The 21715-nt window shown below is 34.7% G+C and overlaps 1 protein-coding gene and 1 long non-coding RNA gene across 2 annotated transcripts; both read left to right on the plus strand.

The window, feature by feature from the left end:
* The first annotated feature begins 1311 nt into the window (after window positions 1-1311).
* On the plus strand, window positions 1312-5839 carry LOC140044212 (collagenase 3-like). The gene is made up of 4 exons (XM_072088690.1): window positions 1312-1401; window positions 4379-4626; window positions 5098-5375; window positions 5667-5839. The coding sequence occupies exons 1-4, from the start codon at window positions 1312-1314 to the stop codon at window positions 5837-5839; spliced, it is 789 nt and encodes a 262-aa protein (XP_071944791.1).
* A 14401-nt stretch (window positions 5840-20240) lies between these two features.
* Window positions 20241-21712, plus strand: LOC140043761 (uncharacterized). Its single transcript, XR_011844395.1, has 3 exons — window positions 20241-20311; window positions 21079-21224; window positions 21669-21712. It is a non-coding gene; the product is annotated as an uncharacterized lncRNA (long non-coding RNA).
* The last annotated feature ends 3 nt before the right edge of the window (window positions 21713-21715 follow it).

Genomic DNA, 21715 nt, shown 5'->3' on the forward strand with positions numbered 1-21715 from the left:
GAGCAACAGAGGGCGTGCTATTTATTATTTTGGCCCATATTGAAGATAGATAACTAGAGATTATGGAATTTGTGAATATACCTGGTACACCAGCCTGTCCCTGCATTAGACATGCATGCGTCTCCCACAAAAAGGCTGTATACACCAGTCTCGAAATATTCATAAAGATTTCATTGCTATCAAACATGTCAGTGGTCTCTTTTACAACAAGGCCATAAACATGCAGTTGCGTGCTCACATTTGAGTTAGTGTTTACCGACTCAACGAACATCCGACCAACCGACCGACATAGTGAGATGTAGAGTCGCGTTGCACGCGACTAAAAATGTTGTCTACCTAATACTGTATGTGTCACCTTTACCGAAAACCATATTTTGACAACGCATTAGGGATGTAGGCCTACATATGATTTTAGAATAATTGCGAGATTTACGATATCGCCACGCGCGCTCGCCATACAAATGTCGCCGTAAATGTCTGTGACGTCAAGTGTGCTTAACAAAATCTACCTCATTATTTTTCACTGTCGTTAACATACAATTCAATTGTTACTTTGGATAGCGCGAATTGGATTTACACTCTTTGCAGATCAAGGGCAAGAGCGGCACTTGACTCCCGGTACTGTATCTAAATATCTTCAGTATCCTAGGAATATTTGGTAATCACACGTGTTTCATATACTTAACCAGGGAAGAGTGAAATTATGTAAATTTAATTTCTTTGACCTAACCTTACATGGTACAGGAACCACATGTAATACAAATGACATACTGTATTACCAAATATTTATGATATTGGCCAAACATTGTGTGAGATACAGCACATTAGCTTAGCAGCATAATTATGAAAAAAATATACCTTAAAAATACGGTAACAATTTGGCAGTAGAAACATGAACAGGCCCATATAGTGCATCACCGAGGAAAAGAATTACTTTCCGCACGTGGCAATTAAATGGGTAGTAGGTAACTATCTCAAGTGTGGCCAAGGTAAAGTATAGGCTTTATTTTGCTATTATATAAAATTGTGTTTTGTTGGGTATTAAGATTCTTTTAATAACGACTGAACCGTAGTGGTCAAAATGATACAGAGACACTATAACCAATATCTATTGTCTAAATGCATACCAAAAGCACTTCAAGTGAATAATACCTTAATACACCCGTGTGTGCAATTGTTAATTGTAGCATATTGTTATAGATTTTATCAAATAGAGGGCCATAAAAGGTATACTCCAAGGTCTTTAGCCTATCAGTTTTTAAGTCTAGGCATAGGCCTACTGTAGTTTCGATTATTACAGGGAGTAGTAACATGGCAAAGCTAATTGTATACCTGATTCAGGCTTTTATTTGCCTTACAGTTATTTCTAGTACAAGCAGATTATTGTCTAAACGTGAAGAGGTAAGTAGCCTTCAGCACCTTATTTTATATAGGCTTAAGAAAACCCTTTTTTTTCAATCGAATTTTGAACAAAATATGAAAGACTGCAATAGAACAAAAAGTAGAGTAAAGTAGTATACAAATAATGAATGTTTATGAGTGCAATGGTACAAATAATGGCACGAGGTGAATGATTAAAGGTTATATCAACGAGGCAAAGCCGAGTTGATATAACCTTTCATCATTCACCAAGTGCCATTATTTGTACCATTACACGAATACAAAACATTCATTATTTGTTTTATATAACATCTAGACGTTTTTTTTTCGTACACAAAAATGTTTCAAAAAGTACTATTTAACGATCGTTGAATAGTGCGTACTATTGCACGCCATGTGACCCACATTCGTCCAATCAAATGACAGGAATTTATATAGGTGTTATATAATATATAATATATATACTATTTCCGAATCAATTTCTACTGCCTACTAATTCCTTCATATAACCGCAAATATCCCGTTAGTATCTTTTACTTCTATGTTATTTAAATTGTATCTATTAAAGGATATAGGCCTGTAACCATGTAATTCTAAACAATTCGAACCTTTAGTCAATAAACTCCTCTCAAAGGAAAAGAAACAATGTTTCTTATTGGAGAATTTAACCTAGATATTTAAAAATTTGAATCTGATAATAACATTAGAGATTTTGTCCATTGTCTTTTTAATAATTCTAATTAATGTCTCTTATTCATAGACCCACTAGAATAACACCTGATTCTGCTACTCTCTTAGATAATATATTTAATGACATTGAATCATCCTTTAACTGCGGTATACTTTTTAACGATTCAACTGATCATCTCCCAATTTTTAATATTAGTTCTATAGCCAAATCGTATTGTCAAGAATAATTATAATAAATGCAAATATAGGAAAATTAATGAATTAATATTCATAATTTTTCGAAATGTTCTATCCAACTGTACATGGAATGATGTCATCATGCCACGGGTCCTAATAGTGCTTACAATACAACAGCTCAAATTAATTATAAACAAAAAAAAAACATGGATGACTGACTATATAAACATCAATACTTACAAACAAAAACTTTATTCTAAAAGTCTTCGTGTATTTTCGTTTTTGAACATGTCACCAACAAACTTCTTTCTTATTTTTCTTAACTCAGAAATCCACTCTTACAATACTAGGGCCTCACACGCCCTTCATCTTCTTTTGACTAAACTTACTTTAATTCAACACAATGTCCGATATAGTTGCAGTAATTATTTAATGCACTTCCTAATGATATTACATCTACCCCGATTTCAAGGCATTGTTTTTCTGTAAATTTAAAAAACTACCTTTTATCAAATTATTAGTATATTTTAAATGACTAGATGGTCGTGTCCACAGATGGTTCTCGAATACACAGTAATTTCAGCGTCAAAAAACTGGCGATTTCAAATGTACGTACCACAGGACTATAAATACATTGTCGTTTTCAGAAACGAATAAATAGACACGATGATTAATGTAGTCAACTAAAATTAGCACACTGGGAATTAGGCCTACTTCGGAAGGAGAAACATGTCTTAAAATGAGTCCCAAAAACTAAAACTGTCCCTGTTATAGTCGATTGAAATAGTAAAGTACATGTAACGATACACCACTACGACGTTTATATTTTTTATAATGACTAATTAATACAATAAACAGTAACCACATTCACAGTAAGAAAGTTTTGATTCAAATGGCGACCATAAATGGTTATTACGTACAGTATTTACAATATTGTCAAAGTATTGCAATGCTATATCTCAGTTTTAAGTTTATTCTCAAAGGGCCCATAAATTTACCTACTTGTGTTAAACCATGGAGGGCTCATACATTTACCTACAAACTTGGAGTCTGAGAGATTGGAATGTTCCATTCATTGCAAATCAATACATTTGTATAAACGTATATTAAATCTATCAAAATAGTATTTTTTAAGAAAACCGGCCTGTCTTCAACATTATGATACTGTACTCGAGCTGTTCAACCGGTTTTCAGCTATTAAAAACAATTATCGTAGGAGGAGATAGGAAAATGCGAAGTATCCTCGTATTATTGTGTGCAGGTATTTTTCATGAGGACATCCATTAGACAGTGTATACCACGATCGGAAAACACCCCTATTTGGGGCAAATCGTTGAACCTAAATTCGTTTTAATTGTCAATAACTAATTATCTAAATAAATTTAATTAGTAAACAGGGTTACATCAGATGGTTAAAATCAGAATTTTGCCCTTACGTAAATTTATATATAGATTATTATTGTCAGCCGTTTTTCGTCTCCTCTGTCCCATATGGCTACCAAATTCCAATAATTACCATTTGTATCGTTAATTGTCTTTATGCTTCCTGTTTGTTTGTTTTGTGGGTGTGTGTTTGTTCTGGCTTTATGTTGTTTTTTCATTTCTTTATTTTTTCTTTTATTGTACATGGCTTGCCCGCCACAAGTGTCCATTGGAGTATTCCAATTGATGTATAACTTCTAGGGCTCTTGCCTCTTCTTTTTTTTGTATTAAAAAAAATGTTTATTTTGAAGCAAAAGAATATTAATTATTTAATTTCGATACTGTTTTTGTCAAATTTTTACGTTTTATTTGAAAGAAGAAATGAATGTTACTTAAAATGAAATGAAATTTTCAATTTCATTCATTTAAAAAACTAATACAAAAAAATATCTCACATCCATTTAAGCTTCAGTATCAAGAATTCATAATCAGAATGTGCTCAATAATTGCTTAAATTGTTCAATTGCAGCCAAATACTTTTGTCAGGTGTGGGTGTACGATCTAATGTCAGTAAACTGTTGTTAATATCTTGTAAACGTACTGTATAGTTCAGTTATAGTTGTATTATATACATATATATGTACATGTGCATATCTAAAATCAATTGAAAAGATGTCAACAAAATGTCTTATTTTAATAATAATTTTAGGACTTTCTAGAACAATTTGGTTATTTGAGTCCAAAAAAAGATGGAGAAGAACGTTCAAACGAAGAGTTGCGTCAAGGCCTTCTTTCTTTTCAAAAATACTTTTATTTGGAGGAAACTGGTAATATGACAGACGAAACATCTGCTTTGATGGCGAAACCAAGATGTGGCTCTCCGGATAAAGAAATTAACAAGCTGTCAAGATATTTATCGACTGGTTATAAATGGACAGGCACCTCTTTGACCTACAAGTATGTTTTAATTATTATAAGTTATGCAGCCACTACATATCGTATGGCAAACTACAAACGATAGTTACCTTCAACTACATTAATTTCTTTTTCTTCAGATTACAATTAAGTCTTATAAAAAGTACAGTTCACTTATGTAGGCCTTCTAAAATATCCCCCTTTCTACGAAAATCTCACTCTTCTATGAACATATTTGTTTTTTCTTGTGACAATCTCTTTCTTTTCGTGAAAATCTCATTTTTCTTTCATGCAAGTATCTTACTTTTAATTCGAACATACAATTCTTTTCTAAGCCTGTCAGTTAAGTTTTAAACAGTAACATTTGAGAAATAAGAACAAAGAAGGTGATCCATCCGGATCGCCAACATTTTCGCTTGTCAAATAATTATGTTACTTATAAACACTTAGTGTATAAAATACTTAGTGGAGTTATTTTAAATGTTGTTACATTTTTTTCTTCAATGTTTTAAGTTATTTAAACTATTCATCCGACCTGACTGAAAATGAAACGAGACAAACCATTGAAAATGCTTTAAAAATATGGAGTGACGTCACACCTTTAGAATTCACTGAAGTTTCCGAAGATGGTGATATCAAAATTCTGTTTCAAGGTGGCGATCATGGAGATGATTATCCATTTGATGGCCCTTTTGGTGTACTTGCGCATGCATTTTACCCCACAGGAAGTGTTTTAGCTGGAGATGCCCACTTTGATGAAGATGAAGATTTTACAATTAATGGAGAAATAGGTAAAGTGGAATGAACTTTTAAACAGTGTTAAACAAACATGTTCTTCCAAAACATTTTTATTCAACACTTGTATGTCGTACTGTCTGCATAATAACCAGTTTATCCTATTTTATTATGTGATTGATATTGTTTGTGTTTTTTTTATATTTATACGTGACAAGACACCTTTCGATGTAGAGTGCTTGACGAAATAAAAAATTGATTGTAAAAATAGAATTTAAAGAATGAACGCAATCTGGCAAGACATTTGGGACACAAAACAACTAACTCAAACACATTTTTTGTCGTAGGCATTGATTTGTTTCAAGTAGCTGCACATGAATTTGGACACAGTTTAGGTCTTGACCACTCTACAAATGAGACTGCATTAATGTATCCATATTACACTGGGTACATAGCTGACTTCGAACTATCACAAGATGACATTGACGGAATACAATCTATTTACGGTATGTTTAGTTAGTAGGTATTCTATAAAGCTCTGTCCACATTAAAACTTTAAGGTACAAAAAAATGCAATGTACCCATATACAGTATGGACATGATGACGTCATATAACTACCATTTGGACACATCATACTTTTGTTTGTCAAACTAGTTATTACTATTATAGACAGAGCTTTAGTATACAATAAGAATTTTGTTATAAGTGACATGGAAAGAATATTGTTCATGAGTTGATATGAACGGTCCTTGGGCAATATTTTAATATTTTAATATGTTAATGCTTAAAAGCATTATATTCGAAAATGTTTACTAAATAGGCTTAATAATAGAATCTGCTAACCGTATTTGAATTGATGTTATTATTATTACATTTCTTTACACGAGGTAGCTAAAGAGTTATATCTGGTTTTCATTGGGGCACTGTATGTATAACGATTGTTACAAACACAGTAGAGACTTAAATACGTCAAACAATTTCGATTTTTAAACGTTATCAGAAGAATCACTTCTCAAATCAACGAGCAATTGTTTCCATATTATATTTGTTCCACTAACAAAAAAACTCGAGAGGTAACTCTCCTTTATCGCAAAAGGAACCCTAAGTTTCGAAACAATGGACTGTCTGGTTTTGAAAGTGGTGCGAAGCGAATAGGTTTATCGTGCTTATGAGTGTTAACTTGTTGATCAATTTGAAGAGAGTGCCATTTTTTTTATCGCCACTCTTTCAGAAAACGGAAGACAAGATTACCCTTAGGAATTTATAGCGTATAATTATAACAAATATAGTATTGGCAATAACAACATTAAATTCCACATTGAACATTTTCTTTTTGGATCAAATGAGCTATAGCTTCCATACAATGAGCATAGATTACGATGTGTATTTTTGGTCGTCGCCTGGATATAGGGACAATCAAATTTGTGTTGTTGAGGGGAGCGTGAAACACATCCCAACAGTGATTAACATGACGTACTTCGGTCATCGGTCATCACAAATTGAAAGCTATTAATAATTTGTAGCAACCTACCTTAGAAATTATAAATGAGGAATGTATTAAACTGATTTCTTTTTTAATAATGAAAGTATTAGTGTATAATGAAAAATTGTCAATTTTATGTCATGTATATTTACTTTTGTAAATGCTAGAGCCCTATATCAAAGGCCTAATAATATTGTCATGTAAAGAAAATAAAAGAATCCATAAAAGCAGGTAAATCTCAAGAGTAAAATCCTGATTTAAAGAAAACTATTGTGATAAATGTACTATTAATAAAGTTAAGTTCGCATTGTTCACTTTTGGGCGTACCGTGAACAAGATTAAAGAGTGTAAAAGAAAGCTTCATGCTTTGTATAAGTTAAATAATAGTGCTATTATTTTTCTATCTAATGAGGCATTTATCCGTGCACGTTGTTGAATAGAAAGTGCGGTCAGCTTAGTTAATACTAATTCTTCCATGGTTTATAAAACTCTCGTTCACTATGCTTAATACGCCGTGCATTTGTATTACTAAATCCTGGATTATGGGTGAGCAGTTATTATTACGATTACGATTTACAAAACAAACAAGAAGGAATAAATCCTTTCAATAGCAGCCAGAAAATTAAAAGTATTGGACCATATAAGCCACTGTCACTAAATATATAAGTAGGTACCTTCAACATTATTTCTACAAACCAGAAAACAAAGGTACTTTTGAGAAAAACCACAATAAATCAAATTATTAAGTTGAGATTAATTTTATTGAGCCTAAAAATATAGAATATACAGAGTTCAATGTTTATGATTCACTTATTATTTAACTTGATCCGCCTCGTTTAATAGAACTTTCAACATTCAATTAAATATTCTCACCATTCAGCAACTCTATACATTCATTATTTATTTTATAACACATTTGTCATAATTATGAATTACTAGATGGTACGCGAGCGAAGCTAGCGTACCATCTAGGGCGTGTCCACATATGGTTCTCGATTAAAATTTCAACGTAAAAAACTGGCGATTTCAAATGTACGTACTGTAGGACTATAATACATTGTCGTTTTCAGAAACGAATAAATAGACACGGTGATTTATGTAGTCAACTAAAATTAACACCCTGGAAATTAGGCCTACTTCCGAATAAGAAACTTGTCATAAAATGAGTTCAAAATTTTGATTTGGACTCATTTAAACAAACCACATTTGTGTTGTGTATGTGAGGGTTGAAGGATGGGGAAGAGGATGGATACAAAGAAGCACAATTTTTAAATATTCTTTATCCATTCTTTAACGAAATATTGTTTCATGTTTTATAGGACTATAAATAATAATACCACTAAATACAGTAAAACATTTGCGATTTAATACTTTGTTAAAACTGTCCCTGTTATAATCGATTGAAATAGTAAAGTATGTAACGATACACCACTACGACATTTATATTTTTTATAATTATTAATTAATACAAACGTTGAGAAGCAACTGTCAGAAATAAAGTTTATTTGTATAATTATTATGTGTTTATATATCTAACAGTAGAGCCTATCCACAATCACAGTAATAAATTTTATTTGTATATACGTTGACAATATTATATCTAACAGTACAGTAAGAATCTTTCGATTCAAATAGGTATTTACAGTATTGTCAAAGTATTGCAAGTTTATTCTCCAAGGGCTTATAAATTTACCTATGTGTTAAACAAAGGGCTCATAAATTTACCTACTTGTGTTAAACCAAACTTAAAGACTGAGAGATTGAAATTCATCGCAAATCAATACATTTGTATAAACGTACATTAAATCTATCAAAATAGTACTTTAAAAAAAAATCGGCCTGTCTTCAACATTGTGATGCTGTACTCGAGCTGTTCAGCCGGTTTTTACCTATTAAAAACAATTATCGTAGGAGGAGATAGGAAAATGCGAAGCATCCTCGTATTATTGTGTGCGGGTACAGTATTTTTCAAAATGGACATCCATTAGACAGTGTATACCACGATCGGAAAACACCCATATTTGGGGCAAATCGTTGAACGTGAATTAGGTATATGTATCACTTTTATGTAGAACTAAAATAGAACGGCACGTGATACGTAATTAACCAATTAAATAATTAAAAAAATATACGCATGTGTGTTATAAAAGTGAATGTTTTTAAATCTTCTTTCAATAATTGATTGTTTAATTCAAGGCGATTACCAACGAAAACAATTGACTTGACCTAGCTTTTTAAGGCAATGACCAATGACAAACAATGACCTAGCTTGTTCCTAGTTTTCTGTCGTCGCAAATCAAAATCTTCCTAATAATAATGTATTGGACAAAATAGAATAAAATGTTACAATTCATATTGATACATACATACGGACATTACAATTGATATATGGTGCATTAAAGGCCCAATTTTAAATATCACTTGTTTGGTTAACACTTAATGGAAAAAATACAAATATGAGTTTAAACGATTAATTTGATAATACCATAGATATTAAATCTAGTAGCTTACATGTTTTTTTTTGGCAGCCTTAAATGTATTTTAGCTAATGTTACTATACCGATGATTCGACAGGAGAGAGTTGTTAATCCAATAGTTTACAATTTTTTTTACAGGGGCTGTAACAACAGCAAAGGAAATGACAACACCAAAAGATGTTACAACCGCAGAAGAAATTACAACAATAGAAACAACACCAGAGGAAGAAGAAATGACAACAACAGAAGATGCAACAACACCAAAGCAAATGACAACAGCAGGAGACGTGACAACAGCAGATGATTTGACAACGGACGATACAATCACAACAGTAGAAGATGAAACAACAGAAATTACAACATCTCAAGTATTGACAACAGCAATAGAAATAACAATAAATGATGAGTTTACAACCGCTGGAGTAGTGACAACAGCAATAGAAGTAATAACGGAAGAAGACATTAAAACGTCAAGAGTTGTAACAACAGCAGAAGAAATAACAACAGCAGCAGTAACAACACCTGCAGAATATACAACAAGTGGAGTAGTGACAACACCTGCAGAATTTACAACAGCAGGAGTAGTAACAACACCTGCAGAATTTACAACAGGTGGAGTAGTGACAACACCTGCAGAATTTACAACAGCTGGAGTAGTTACCACACCTGCAGAATTTACAACAGCTGGAGTAGTGACAACACCTGAAGAATTTACAACGGGTAGAGTAGTGGTGACAACAGCAATAGAAGTAACAACGGAAAAAGAAATAACAACATCACACGTTTTAACAACAGCAGAAGAGATGACAACAGCTGGTTTAACAACACCTGCAGAATTTACTACAGGTGGTGTAGTTACAACATCAATAGAAGTAACAACGCCAGAAGAAATTACAACATCACAAGTTTTAACAGCAGAAGAGATAACGACAGCTGTAGTAACAACACCAGCAGCATTTACAACTGCTGGAGTAGTGACAACACCTGCAGAATTTACAACAGCAGGAGTAGTAACAACACCTGCAGAATTTACAACAGCAGGAGTAGTGACAACATCAATAGAAGTAACAACGCCAGAAGAAATTACAACATCACAAGTTTTAACAGCAGAAGAGATGACGACAGCTGTAGTAACAACACCAGCAGGATTTACAACAGCTGGAGTAGTGACAACACCTGCAGAATTTACAACAGCAGGAGTAGTAACAACACCTGCAGAATTTACAACAGCTGGAGTAGTAACAACATCAATAGAAGTAACAACGGAAGAAGAAACTACAACATCACATGTTGTAACCACTGCAGAAGTAGCAACACCAGCAGCATTTACAACAGCTGGAGTAGTAACAACACCTCAAGTATTTACAACAGGTGGATTACTTACAACAGCAATAGAAGTAACAACGGAAGAAGAGATAACAACAGCAGGAGTAACAACACCTTCAGAATTTACAACAGCTGGAGTAGGGACAACATCAATAGAAGTAACAACGGAAGAAGACATTACAACATCACAGGATGTGACAACAGCAGAAGCGATGACAACATCAGGAGTAACAACGCCAATAGAATTTACAACAGCAGGAATAGTGACAACACCTGCACAATTTACAACAGGTGGAGTAGTGACAACATCAATAGAAGTAACAACGGAAGAAGAAATTACAACATCACAGGTTGTAACAACTGCAGAAGAGATAACAACAGCTGGTTTAACAACACCTGTAGAATTTACAACAGCAGGAGTAGTAGCAACACCTGCAGAATTTACAACAGCTGGAGTAGTAACAACACCTGAAGAATTTACAACAGGTGGAGTAGTAACAACACCTGAAAAATTTACAACAGGTGGAGTAGTAACAACACCTGAAGAATTTACAACAGGTGGAGTAGTAACAACACCTCAAAAATTTACAACAGGTGGATTACTTACAACAGCAATAGAAGTAACAACGGAAGAAGAGATAACAACAGCAGGAGTAGTGACAACACCTGCAGAATTTACAACAGCTGGAGTAGTTACAGCACCTGAAGAATTTACAACAGGTGGAGTAGTAACAACACCTCAAGAATTTACAACAGGTGGATTACTTACAACAGCAATAGAAGTAACAACGGAAGAAGAGATAACAACAGCAGGAGCAGTGACAACACCTGCAGAATTGACAACAGCTGGAGTAGTGACAACATCAATAGAAGTAACAACGGGAGAAGAAATTACAACATCACAGGTTGTAACAACTGCAGAAGAGATAACAGCAGCTGGAGTAACAACACCAGTAGCATTTACAACAGCTGGAGTAGCAACACCAGTAGCATTTACAACAGCTGGAGTAGTGACAACAGCAATAGAAGTAACAACGGAAGAAGAAATTACAACATCACAGGTGGTAACAACTGCAGATGTAACAACACCTGCAGAATTTACAACAGGTGGAGTACTTACAACATCAATAGAAGTAACAACGGAAAAAGAAATTACAACATCACAGGTTGTAACCACAGCAGAAGAGATAACAACAGCTGGAGTAACAATACCTGCTGAATTTACAACAGGTGGAGTAGTGACAACATCAATAGAAGTAACAACGGAAGAAGAAATTACAACATCACAGGTTGTAACAACTGCAGAAGAGATAACAACAGCTGGTTTAACAACACCTGCCCAATTTACAACAGATGGAGTAGTAACAACACCTGAAGAATTTACAACAGGTGGAGTAGTAACAACACCTCAAGAATTTACAACAGCAGGAGTAGTAACAACGCCTGCAGAATTTACAACAGGTGGAGTAGTAACAACACCTGAAGAATTTACAACAGGTGGAGTAGTAACAACACCTGAAGAATTTACAACAGCAGGAGTAGTGACAACACCTCAAGAATTTACAACTGGTGGAGTAGTAACAACATCAATAGAAGTAACAACGGAAGAAGAAATTACAACATCACAGGTTGTAACAACTGCAGAAGAGATAACAACAGCTGGTTTAACAACACCTGCCCAATTTACAACAGATGGAGTAGTAACAACACCTGAAGAATTTACAACAGGTGGAGTAGTAACAACACCCCAAGAATTTACAACAGCAGGAGTAGTAACAACACCTCAAGAATTTACAACAGCTGGAGTAGTTACAACACCTGCAGAAGTTACAACAGCTGGAGTAGTAACAACACCTGAAGAATTTACAACAGCTGGAGTAGTTACAACACCTGAAGAATTTACAACAGGTGGAGTAGTAACAACACCTCAAGTATTTACAACGGGTGGATTACTTACAACAGCAATAGAAGTAACAACGGAAGAAGAGATAACAACAGCAGGAGTAACAACACCTTCAGAATTTACAACAGCTGGAGTAGTGACAACATCAATAGAAATAACAACGGAAGAAGAAATTACAACATCACAGGATGTGACAACAGCAGAAGAGATGACAACAGGAAGAGTAACAACACCAGTAGCATTTACAACAGCTGGAGTAACAACACCAGTAGCATTTACAACAGCTGGAGTAGTGACAACAGCAATAGAAGTAACAACGGCAGAAGAAATTACAACATCTCAGGTGGTAACAACTGCAGATGTAACAACACCAGCAGCATTTACAACAGCTGGAGTAGTTACAACACCTGCAGAATTTACAACAGGTGGAGTACTTACAACATCAATAGAAGTAACAACGGAAGAAGAAATTACAACATCACAGGTTGTAACAACTGCAGAAGAGATAACAACAGCTGGTTTAACAACACCTGCCCAATTTACAACAGATGGAGTAGTAACAACACCTGAAGAATTTACAACAGGTGGAGTAGTAACAACACCTCAAGAATTTACAACAGCAGGATTAGTAACAACACCTCAAGAATTTACAACAGCTGGAGTAGTAACAACACCTCAAGAATTTACAACAGCTGGAGTAGTTACAACACCTGCAGAAGTTACAACAGCTGGAGTAGTAACAACACCTGAAGAATTTACAACAGCTGGAGTAGTTACAACACCTGAAAAATTTACAACAGGTGGAGTAGTAACAACACCTCAAGTATTTACAACGGGTGGATTACTTACAACAGCAATAGAAGTAACAACGGAAGAAGAGATAACAACAGCAGGAGTGACAACACCTTCAGAATTTACAACAGCTGGAGTAGTGACAACATCAATAGAAGTAACAACGGAAGAAGAAATTACAACATCACAGGATGTGACAACAGCAGAAGAGATGACAACAGGAGGAGTAACAACACCAGTAGCATTTACAACAGCTGGAGTAACAACACCAGTAGCATTTACAACAGCTGGAGTAGTGACAACAGCAATAGAAGTAACAACGGCAGAAAAAATTACAACATCTCAGGTGGTAACAACTGCAGATGTAACAACACCAGCAGCATTTACAACAGCTGGAGTAGTTACAACACCTGCAGAATTTACAACAGGTGGAGTACTTACAACATCAATAGAAGTAACAACGGAAGAAGAAATTACAACATCACAGGTTGTAACAACTGCAGAAGAGATAACAACAGCTGGTTTAACAACACCTGTCCAATTTACAACAGATGGAGTAGTAACAACACCTGAAGAATTTACAACAGGTGGAGTAGCAACAACACCTCAAGAATTTACAACAGCAGGATTAGTAACAACACCTCAAGAATTTACAACAGCAGGAGTAGTAACAACACCTCAAGAATTTACAACAGCTGGAGTAGTTACAACACTTGCAGAAGTTACAACAGCTGGAGTAGTAACAACACCTGAAGAATTTACAACAGGTGGAGTAGTAACAACACCTCAAGTATTTACAACAGGTGGATTACTTACAACAGCAATAGAAGTAACAACGGAAGAAGAGATAACAACAGCAGGAGTAACAACACCTTCAGAATTTACAACAGCTGGAGTAGTGACAACATCAATAGAAGTAACAACGGAAGAAGAAATTACAACATCACAGGATGTGACAACAGCAGAAGAGATGACAACAGCAGGAGTAACAACACCAGTAGCATTTACAACAGCTGGAGTAACAACACCAGTAGCATTTACAACAACTGGAGTAGTGACAACAGCAATAGAAGTAACAACGGCAGAAGAAATTACAACATCTCAGGTGGTAACAACTGCAGATGTAACAACACCAGCAGCATTTACAACAGCTGGAGTAGTTACAATACCTGCAGAATTTACAACAGGTGGAGTACTTACAACATCAATAGAAGTAACAACGGAAGAAAAAATTACAACATCACAGGTTGTAACAACTGCAGAAGAGATAACAACAGCTGGTTTAACAACACCTGCCCAATTTACAACAGATGGAGTAGTAACAACACCTGAAGAATTTACAACAGGTGGAGTAGTAACAACACCTCAAGAATTTACAACAGCAGGATTAGTAAAAACACCTCAAGAATTTACAACAGCAGGAGTAGTAACAACACCTCAAGAATTTACAACAGCTGGAGTAGTTACAATACCTGCGGAAGTTACAACAGCTGGAGTAGTAACAACACCTGAAGAATTTACAACAGCTGGAGTAGTTACAACACCTGAAGAATTTACAACAGGTGGAGTAGTAACAACACCTCAAGTATTTACAACAGGTGGATTAATTACAACAGCAATAGAAGTAACAACGGAAGAAGAGATAACAACAGCCGGAGTAACAACACCTTCAGAATTTACAACAGCTGGAGTAGTGACAACATCAATAGAAGTAACAACGGAAGAAGAAATTACAACATCACAGGATGTGACAACAGCAGAAGAGATGACAACAGCAGGAGTAACAACACCAGTAGCATTTACAACAGCTGGAGTAACAACACCAGTAGCATTTACAACAGCTGGAGTAGTGACAACAGCAATAGAAGTAACAACGGCAGAAGAAATTACGACATCTCAGGTGGTAACAACTGCAGATGTAACAACACCAGCAGCATTTACAACAGCTGGAGTAGTTACAACACCTGTAGAATTTACAACAAGTGAAGTACTTACAACATCAATAGAAGTAACAACGGAAGAAGAAATTACAACATCACAGGATGTGACAACAGCAGGAGTAACAACGCCAATAGAATTTACAACAGCAGGAATAGTGACAACACCTTCAGATTTTACAACAGGTGGAGTAGTGACAACACCAATAGAATTAACAACGGAAGAAGGAATTACATCACAGATTGTAACCACTGCAAAAGAGATGACAACAGATGGAGTAACAACACCTGCCGAATTTACAACAGCAGGAGTAGTTACAACACCAATAGAAGTAACAATGGAAGAAGAAATTACATCACAGGTTGTAATCACAGCAGAAGAGATAACAACAACAGAAGTAGTAACAACACCAATAGAAGTAACAACGGAAGAAGAAATTACAACATCACAAGTTTTAACAACAGCAGAAGAGATGTCAACAATAGGAGTAGTGACAACACCTGCAGAATTTACAACGGGTGGAGTAGTGACAACACCAATAGAAGTAACAACGGAAGAAGGAATTACATCACAGATTGTAACCACAGCAGAAGAGATGACAACAGCTGGAGTAACAACACCTGCAGAATTTACAACAGCAGGAGTACTAACAACACCTGCAGAAGTTACAACAGCAAGAGTAGTAACAACACCTGTAGCATTCACATCAGCTGGAGTAGTGACAACATCAATAGAAGTAACAACGGAAGAAGAAATTACATCACAAGTTTTAACTACAGCAAAAAAGATGACAACAGCAGGAGTAACAACAGCTGGGGTAATGACAACAGCAAAAGAGATTACAACAGTAGAAGAGATGACACCACCAAATGAAAGAACAACAGCGAACGACATGACAACACGAGTTATAACAACAGCAGGAGGTAATGTTGTAACAACAGCTGAAGAAATTACAACAACCGGTATGTATTATATATGTTGCAACTGTTTAGCTTTTTAATTGATTCAAATTCTATTCGCGCCTATCGAATGAAGTGGGTATTTCAATTATGGAATTAAGTTACAATATGTAAACTGCAAACAATCTAACGGCAATAATAGGCAAACAATATTGTTTTGTTTAGACATGTTTAAATATTAATTCAGGCAACACTAGCCCTTAATCAATCTTTATACATTTGTGGCTAAAAGATCTAAAACCATCGATTGATATTATAATTGGTAAAATTAGAATGATTGTACTGTACAGACTAATTCAGCTTTCCACACATTGATATTTTGATTTTGATAACAGGAATTGTAACAACAAGTGGGTTAACAACAGCTGCTCAAATAACAACAGCTAAAGTGGTAACAACAGCTGCTGAAATGACAACATCAGATATGGTAACTACAGCTGATGTGATGACCTCAGCAGGTGCGGTAACAACGGCTGCTGAGATGACAACATCAAGTATGGTAACAACAGCTGCTGAGATGACAACATCAGGTATGGTAACAACAGCTGCTGAAATGACAACATCAGGTCTGGTAACAACAGCTGCTGAAATGACAACATCAGGTCTGGTAACAACAGCTGCTGAAATGGCAACATCAGGAGCAGTAACAACAGCTGCTGAAATGACAACATCAGGTATGGTAACAACAGCTGTTGAGATGACAACAGCCAGTGTGGTAACAACCGCTGCTGAGATGACAACAGCAGGTATGGTAACAACAGCTGCTGAGATGACAACAGCTGGTGTGGTAACAACAGCTTCTGAAATGACAACAGATGTGGTAACAACAGTTGCTGACATTACTTCAACAGTTGCTGAAATGACAAGAAATATGGCAACTGCTGCTGAAATGACAACATCAGGAGTTTTGACAACTGCTGCTGCTGAAATAACAACAGAAGACGGCCTAACAACAGTTAATGTTGAATTGGAAATTACAACAGCTGGAAATGCAGGTTTGATTTAACCAATAATAAAAACTACCTACATTTACCTCTAACATACACCCACTCTACACGTACACGTTTTTCAATAATTCAAGTTGTTGTTATAGAAAGTCATTAGGCCTACAAAGATTTATGATGCGTATTCAAGAAATTGTATTGGTTCACTTAAAATGGAAATTCATTTTTCTTGACATAATTTAGACAATAAAAGAAATTAAAACTACAAAAAAAAATAAGCCTACATCAAGTTGCACTAACGCTATAGGCCAATGTTAAAATACTGTTAATAGGCAATGGTTAAAATACTGTTTAAACGATTAAAAATGATTAACATTCAAACAAAATATTACAGTATAGAGTTATCAACTATGAACTTCAATATCGGTAAAATCGCTTGAATCGAAGAATAGTCAACTTTATACTTTATAATATAAGAAACAGAAACTGTTTACAACTTGAGATAAAAGAATAATACAAAATATTTCAACTATTGATTTCGTCGTTTCTCAAATAATAGGGAGTTTTCGCAACCTTACGAATACGATAACGAAAACGGATACGTCACGCAAACGTATTCGTTTTTCGTAAGCCAGTAAAAATATGTTTCGCATGGCAAAAAATTTAGGGCGCCGTCCAAAACTTGACTGCGGTAAATTTGAGCGAAGCGCAGGTACGTGTTGCTTGGTGCTTGGCTGCCTAGGCCTAGCGTCACATTAAAGCGAGTGAGGACTTTAAAAACTGCTATTTATGAAAATTGACCTGGCATTTTAGTAAATTACTTTAGTAAATTACTTTCAATAAAAGTATAATTATATTATAATCATGAATCATTCCTGATTCAAATGCAAAATGTGCAACTATACTCGTTTTGTAGTTACGAATATGACTGGTGATATTCGTCAACACGAATACGCTTTACGAATATGAAATGGGGATCAGCTCAAAAGTTTCACAAATTTGTGACGTATCCGTTTTCGTTATCGTATTCGTAAGGTTGCGAAACCTCCCTATTAGCGTTATTTACGCCATGAAATGACATTCATTGCGTAATGGTTAATTGATGCAAAAGAGAGTTAGTCAAAGAACATGTAATTTCAGATTCAACATTTTTTCATTATTTGCACGCCTGTAAACTTAGAAAATTCAAATGTAGAAGTGAAGTTTTATTGCAATCTTGTTAATTACATAGTGGGCATAATGATAAACCAAAGGTCATTTTCACGTATCACATTTAGTGTAGATTTTTTGCATCAACTGTCTTTGTGTGAAATGTGTATAATGTGTACAATATAATGAAGTGGATAAAATTATGTTTTAATAAAGTATATTGATCAAAACGTCGAGAAATTCAACAGGTTTTTTTTTCAGAACTATATACACGTGGTTTACCGCAAATTATTAAATCAACACTTTTTTCCTCTTTCAAACAGAATGTTTATCTGACGAATTCAGATGTCCAAGCAATTATTGTATTGGTGAATGTATGGTTTGTGACAATTTTGCTCTTGACTGCCCAGACAATGCTGATGAAGATCCTAAATTATGTGATGGTATGTATCAAATAGTGCCTCCGGTCCACAACGATGAACCCCAATTGACCACGTACATGAGTGCAATACTATAACGAATTTAAAAATTCGTGTTCATTCGTTGGTAAAAATTCATGAATTTTGGAAAATTAAATAGACTCGGTCGATGCAATTAGTATTTGAAGCCCATGAAAATAAAAACCTAGCATGCACTGACATCAAACCATAGGCATACTATCTTCTATACTGACTTTAACCATTGGTCAAGCTAATTTTGTCATGTGTCATAACCTTAACCTACTTATCTCAAAGCATGTTCTGCTACTATTTAGTAAAATAATGTCTTATATTAATACATCTACTGATTTTGTTTCAGAATTATGTACAGTTAGCTCATTAGATATTCCTGATGAGTTAATAATTATTAATGTTGGCGGAAAGTGTAATTATGAATCTGGAGAGACCATAGGATTTGAATGTAAACAAGGATATTCATTGGTTGGTTCATCTTCTAGCACATGCGCAAATGGAACAGTTATATTACCTGTATGTTACGGTAGGTGGACATTTTCTATTGTCTTCTTTATCAATCAGGCATAATTACAATGTTATTATTATAAATACATAATCTAGAATAATATTATTAGGCCTCCTGCACAATAATATTGTTTTTAAACAGAGTTTATTAATGAAATTTATATATGTTTAATAGAGTATTTTTTATTCATAAATCAATTTTAATTGGTTCATAATTTTTTAGCCAATTGTGAAAGAAACATGATTGAAGGTGTAATTGAAAATGGAAGTTTCCTGCATAATACCGTTGTTGGGTTTTCTTGTGAAAATAGTGGTTTTGATCTAATTCCAAGAACGCCTTCAGAAGTAACCTGCTTTAATGGCGGGTTTACTGAAGGCATCCCAAGAGGCTGTGAAGGTAAGACAGTCATTTGGGCCTAAACAATAAAGGCGTAATTACAGTACAATGTAAGGAAAAGAGTTCTATACCCACACCCATAGAAGCAGTACATGCACCTGTAACTAGCGTCACTAGATAGATACTAACTGACTCTCGTAAGTCATCAAATAGAAACGAGTCTAGCTGTGTTACACACGTTTAATATTGTTATATTCATTGTCAGTAGAATCATATCTAAAGACATGAAATAAATGTTGATGAAGAAATACATTTTTCAGATATTGATGAATGCACACGTGGTACAGATGAATGTGATTCCATTGCAAATTGTGAAAACACCGAAGGTGCATACAACTGCTTATGTCCCAGTGGATACACATTGGATGCATTTGATTGCAATGGTAACTGAAATCATTATAATTAAACTATAGCCCGGATGGAAGATTTATATTATCCGAAAGCTTGGCAATTTCGTTCTGACTTCTACTTTATCGTTTTATCGCTAAAAATACATATCTAAACTGGCACACTAAATAAATATGATGTTTTGTTGTGTTTAAAGATATAAATGAATGCTTAATAAATCCATGTGCTGATGTCGGATCCAATTGCACGAACATTGACGGAGGTTATACTTGCACGTGTGTGGACGGTTTTTATGGTGACGGCTACACATGCAAAGGTTGGTATAAAATGTCATTCTATAATTTTCAAGTAAGACTACACTAATTAAACATTTGGAAACATCATTTATAACATAATGTGCGCAGTAGTTATTTTCAATTCAATAATAAATTTGTCTGGAATTATTTACAAGGTCAGTGATATGTCAGTCCTGTATGACACGGACAATTATGTGACTCACAATTCAACCTACTATACTCTTAAAACATCCGGTGATGCAGATTTGACGCACATACTGTCATATAATTGCGATGGCGCTATGCATGATTGAAATATATAATGACGTAATACATAACGGTAAATACGTGTGTAAACATCGTGCATTGCAAATACTGGTAGACCCGAATAATTATGTTTTGCTGTTGTAACAGGCCATTTGTTGTAAATACAATTTGAATGTATTTTAACGGATTGTCGTTACTTTGTACTTGTCGTACGCGAGAACACTGGACGACATAACGTAATTAATAAAAAATGCTGTATTTGTACCGAGCATATTGCTTTTGATTTAAAAATTGGTACTGTATTAATTTTACCCTTAAATACACAACTACAATAAAAGAAGGTCATTGGAAGTTTCGAACAGCATTAAATATAGATCAAGATTAAAAAAGATGGTTTACATTATATTGTGTGATCCTCCATTTGTTGCATTTGTATTTCATTTGAGGTTTTACGCCTCCTAGATTTTGATTATGAGAATAGTAGGGTTTTTCGTAACTGTATATTACACAAAATAATTTCTTTAAATCTCGTTATTTTCAGCTGATTTCTTCTTTCAATGGGGACCTGAAAATGGGGATATCAACCTCAGATCTGTGGCAACTAATATTCTAACAGAAATTATCTCGCCAATAATACAGATACCTAACGGGTTTCCATACTTCGGAGAATTCTTCTATAACCTTTATGTAAGCAAGTACATTATTTGATTTTAATTACTGTAGATTTCAATCGCCATGTTAAGACAGTACTATTCAGTAAGGCTTATGAGTCCTCAATACTAAGTGTGAGATCACACGTTTCTGTGTGTTGCCTCAATATTTGAAACCACAGTATCCAGTATGATACCACACTATAAGTATATTAACTCATTATTCAGTGTTAGATCTCAGTATCCAGCGTGAGGCCACATTACAGTGTGTTAACTCAGTATTTTAAGTGTAAACCAACACTATCCCGTAAGGCTTATGAGTCCTCAATTTTAAGTGTGAGATCATTACAGTGTGTTAACTCAGTATTCTGTGTTAGTCCATAGTATTAAATGTGAAGCCACATTGTTCAGTGTGTTAGTTTGTTAACTTAAGCTAACTTAAGTACTACTATTATTATCTATGTAATTGTATCAAATATAGTTAACTGAGAATGGTGTGATCGTTTTGACAAGAGACAATGAGGAGCA

This window comes from Antedon mediterranea, chromosome 3, assembly GCF_964355755.1.
Source record: "Antedon mediterranea chromosome 3, ecAntMedi1.1, whole genome shotgun sequence".
NCBI classification, from domain to species: domain Eukaryota; kingdom Metazoa; phylum Echinodermata; class Crinoidea; order Comatulida; family Antedonidae; genus Antedon; species Antedon mediterranea.

Bases quoted from the DNA above. Each gene is read 5' to 3' on its own strand.
- LOC140044212 (XM_072088690.1), top strand. From the start codon at position 1,312: ATGGCAAAGCTAATTGTATACCTGATTCAGGCTTTTATTTGCCTTACA. The intron at 4,627-5,097 runs GTATGTTTTAAT...CAATGTTTTAAG, and splicing joins GGCACCTCTTTGACCTACAA to TTATTTAAACTATTCATCCG. The intron at 5,376-5,666 runs GTAAAGTGGAAT...TTTTTGTCGTAG, and splicing joins TACAATTAATGGAGAAATAG to GCATTGATTTGTTTCAAGTA.